The sequence below is a fragment of the Diceros bicornis genome, chromosome 31 (genome assembly GCF_020826845.1).
Source record: "Diceros bicornis minor isolate mBicDic1 chromosome 31, mDicBic1.mat.cur, whole genome shotgun sequence".
Classification (NCBI taxonomy): Eukaryota; Metazoa; Chordata; class Mammalia; order Perissodactyla; family Rhinocerotidae; genus Diceros; species Diceros bicornis.
In genome coordinates this window covers 18,826,398-18,828,845 of record NC_080770.1, presented here as the reverse complement: position 1 = coordinate 18,828,845, position 2,448 = coordinate 18,826,398, and the positions used below count along the sequence as shown (strand labels likewise).

Below are 2,448 nucleotides of genomic sequence, written 5' to 3'. Positions count from 1 at the left end.
GGAAATTTGCTCAAGATTTTCCAAATACTTATTTCTTCATAAAGCATTCCCTCCAAATTCCTTTATAATGCTCTATTTGAGTATATAGAAAAAAATCTTTGTAAACTTTTTGCATTCTGTATCAATTTAATATTAGGCAAATCTTTAAGAGTTGTTTAGATTACCAACACACACACACACACACACACACACACACACACACACACAAAACTTTAGGATTGTATATCACTATAAAAGTGTGATCTCTTCCACAGAGAATGAGTACTCTGTCATCCTGTCTCTCATTCCATGCTGCGCCATATTCCCTATGAAACAAAGTAACATCAAGGGGATCAAACTAGAACAAACAAATCAGCAAGCAAAAACCCACTATATTCTAGACTCAGTGCTTGTTTATTTTTTCCCCATGAGTAGATTTTAAGTACGAAGAAACTTACAGCTAATATTCAGTTTGTGGCAGGTTTAGTTAATATTTTTTTCAATACTCTTTATAACAATGCTACAAATTAAGGATTATTGGTTACAATTGACAAATGATTAGTCTGAGCCTAAGAAGCTAGAAGTTTGTTATTGAAAGATTATAGCTATTGTTGTAATCAGCGCATTTATGAAATGCACATATTTAAATTTTAAAACAAATAGTTGTAGCCACTTCACCATTTGTATTAACTCTGACATTTGTGATCTTTCTTTTCATCTGCATTTATTATTTAACCCATCACTGCCGTCTCTCTTTTCATCACAAAATTCTTACCATTTCTTATTCTTCCATTACTACAGAAGTTCTGTAGGTATGGGACAAGAAGGATTGGGGTGTATTGCACAAACCTCAAGAATCCATATAACATTTTCTTCACATTCTTGTAACGCTCATTATGTAGGGGAAAAAAATGAATCAATCTCAGGGTAGATAGTTAAGTAAAATGTAATCCTTTGGGATCCCAGAAGTAATATATACACTTCTATTTTGTGCTAAACCCTGATGGTTGCTTTCTAAAAAACTATATTAATATTAAATTGAATCTATACGCTACCATATATAGTTCAATCACTAAAACAAAACAAACTAATACAAGAAATAATATCTCTGTCACTGGATTTCTGTGAAGAGAAAAAAAAGCATTTTTTAATCCAGTTCCCCAACCTTCCACGGAAGCAGTCCATTTTCACCAAGTACTCGTTTGAGTAATTTATGTCAATTTAGACTTCAGATTGTGTTAACCTGGAAAGTTTTTTCAGAGCCCCTTTCACATCTTTATTCTTCAGACTGTAGATCATGGGGTTGAACATGGGAAACAGCACAGTATAAAATGTAGAAACCATTTTGTCCCTCTCAAGGGAATAGTTGGAACCTGGATGAGAGTAGATGTAGAGAATGGAGCCATAGTACAAGGTGACAGAGATCAAATGGGAAGAGCATGTGGAGAAGGCTTTGAGGCGGCCCTGGGTGGAGCAGATCCTCAAGATGGCGGCAATGAAGAAGAGGTAGGAGGCCAGTATGAGCGCAGTGGGGGTAATGACATTGGAGGTCAGGAGATAGTACAGTGCAGCCTGGTAGCTCTCTTTCACATCACATGCCAACTTCACCAGGGGTGGGACATCACAGAAAAAGTCATCAATGACATTGTCACCACAAAAATTCAATGTGAATGTGTTGCTGGTAAGTATTATTGCATTGACAAAACCACCAGTATAGGAATATATAACCAAACAGATGCACAATCTCCTTGACATGACCAGAGCATAAAGCAGGGGGTTGGTAATGGCCACATATCGGTCATAAGCCATGGCAGCCAACAGGTAACACTCACTATACCCCAGCCCAGCAGAGAAGAAGAACTGAGCTACACAGCCAGCAAAGAAGATGCTTTTGTCTTCAGAGATGCAGGTGACTAGGATCTTTGGGGTGTAGACAGAGGAATACCAGAGATCCAGAAAAGACAGGTTCCCAATGAAAAAGTACATGGGTGTGTGCAGCCGGGAGTCATTACAGATCAATATTATGAGGGTGGTATTTCCTACTACAGTCACAGAAGACACACCAAGGAACACCATGAACAGGACCAGCTGCAGCACGGGGTCTGTCGTGAAGCCCAGCAGGATGAACTCTGTTGCTGTGTGATTGCTTCTTTCCATGGCTTTAGGGAATCTCACCTAGGAGAAGCGAAATGAGAGTTCAGTTTGAATCATTGTGCTGAATAAATAGAAAATATGCTACATAAGTAACATTGCATCACTGGTATACCTTGAAGTCTAAGATCCAGCAATATAAGTGCTTATTTTAGAAAGAGTTCTCATTTTCCAACGAACTCCTCAGAATTTACAATTATGTGTTGTTAGATAAATTTAGGTACATATAAATTCTCAAGAGTTTATATGAGCATACATTGATTTGAATCTGACAGCACCAAACCGAATGTGGTTAGGAGTTCTCCACCTACAGTAGCT

General features: G+C 37.9%; 1 protein-coding gene across 1 annotated transcript; it reads right to left on the bottom strand.

Moving 5' to 3' along the window:
* Positions 1-1,200: 1,200 nt before the first annotated feature.
* On the bottom strand, positions 1,201-2,148 carry LOC131395679 (olfactory receptor 9G19-like). Its single transcript, XM_058527521.1, has one exon. It carries the CDS (start codon positions 2,134-2,136, stop codon positions 1,201-1,203), a length of 936 nt encoding a protein of 311 aa, XP_058383504.1. The 5' UTR covers positions 2,137-2,148.
* Between the last annotated feature and the right edge of the window lie 300 nt (positions 2,149-2,448).

Coding starts and splice junctions, on each gene's coding strand:
- LOC131395679 (XM_058527521.1), bottom strand. CDS start 2,136: ATGGAAAGAAGCAATCACACAGCAACAGAGTTCATCCTGCTGGGCTTC.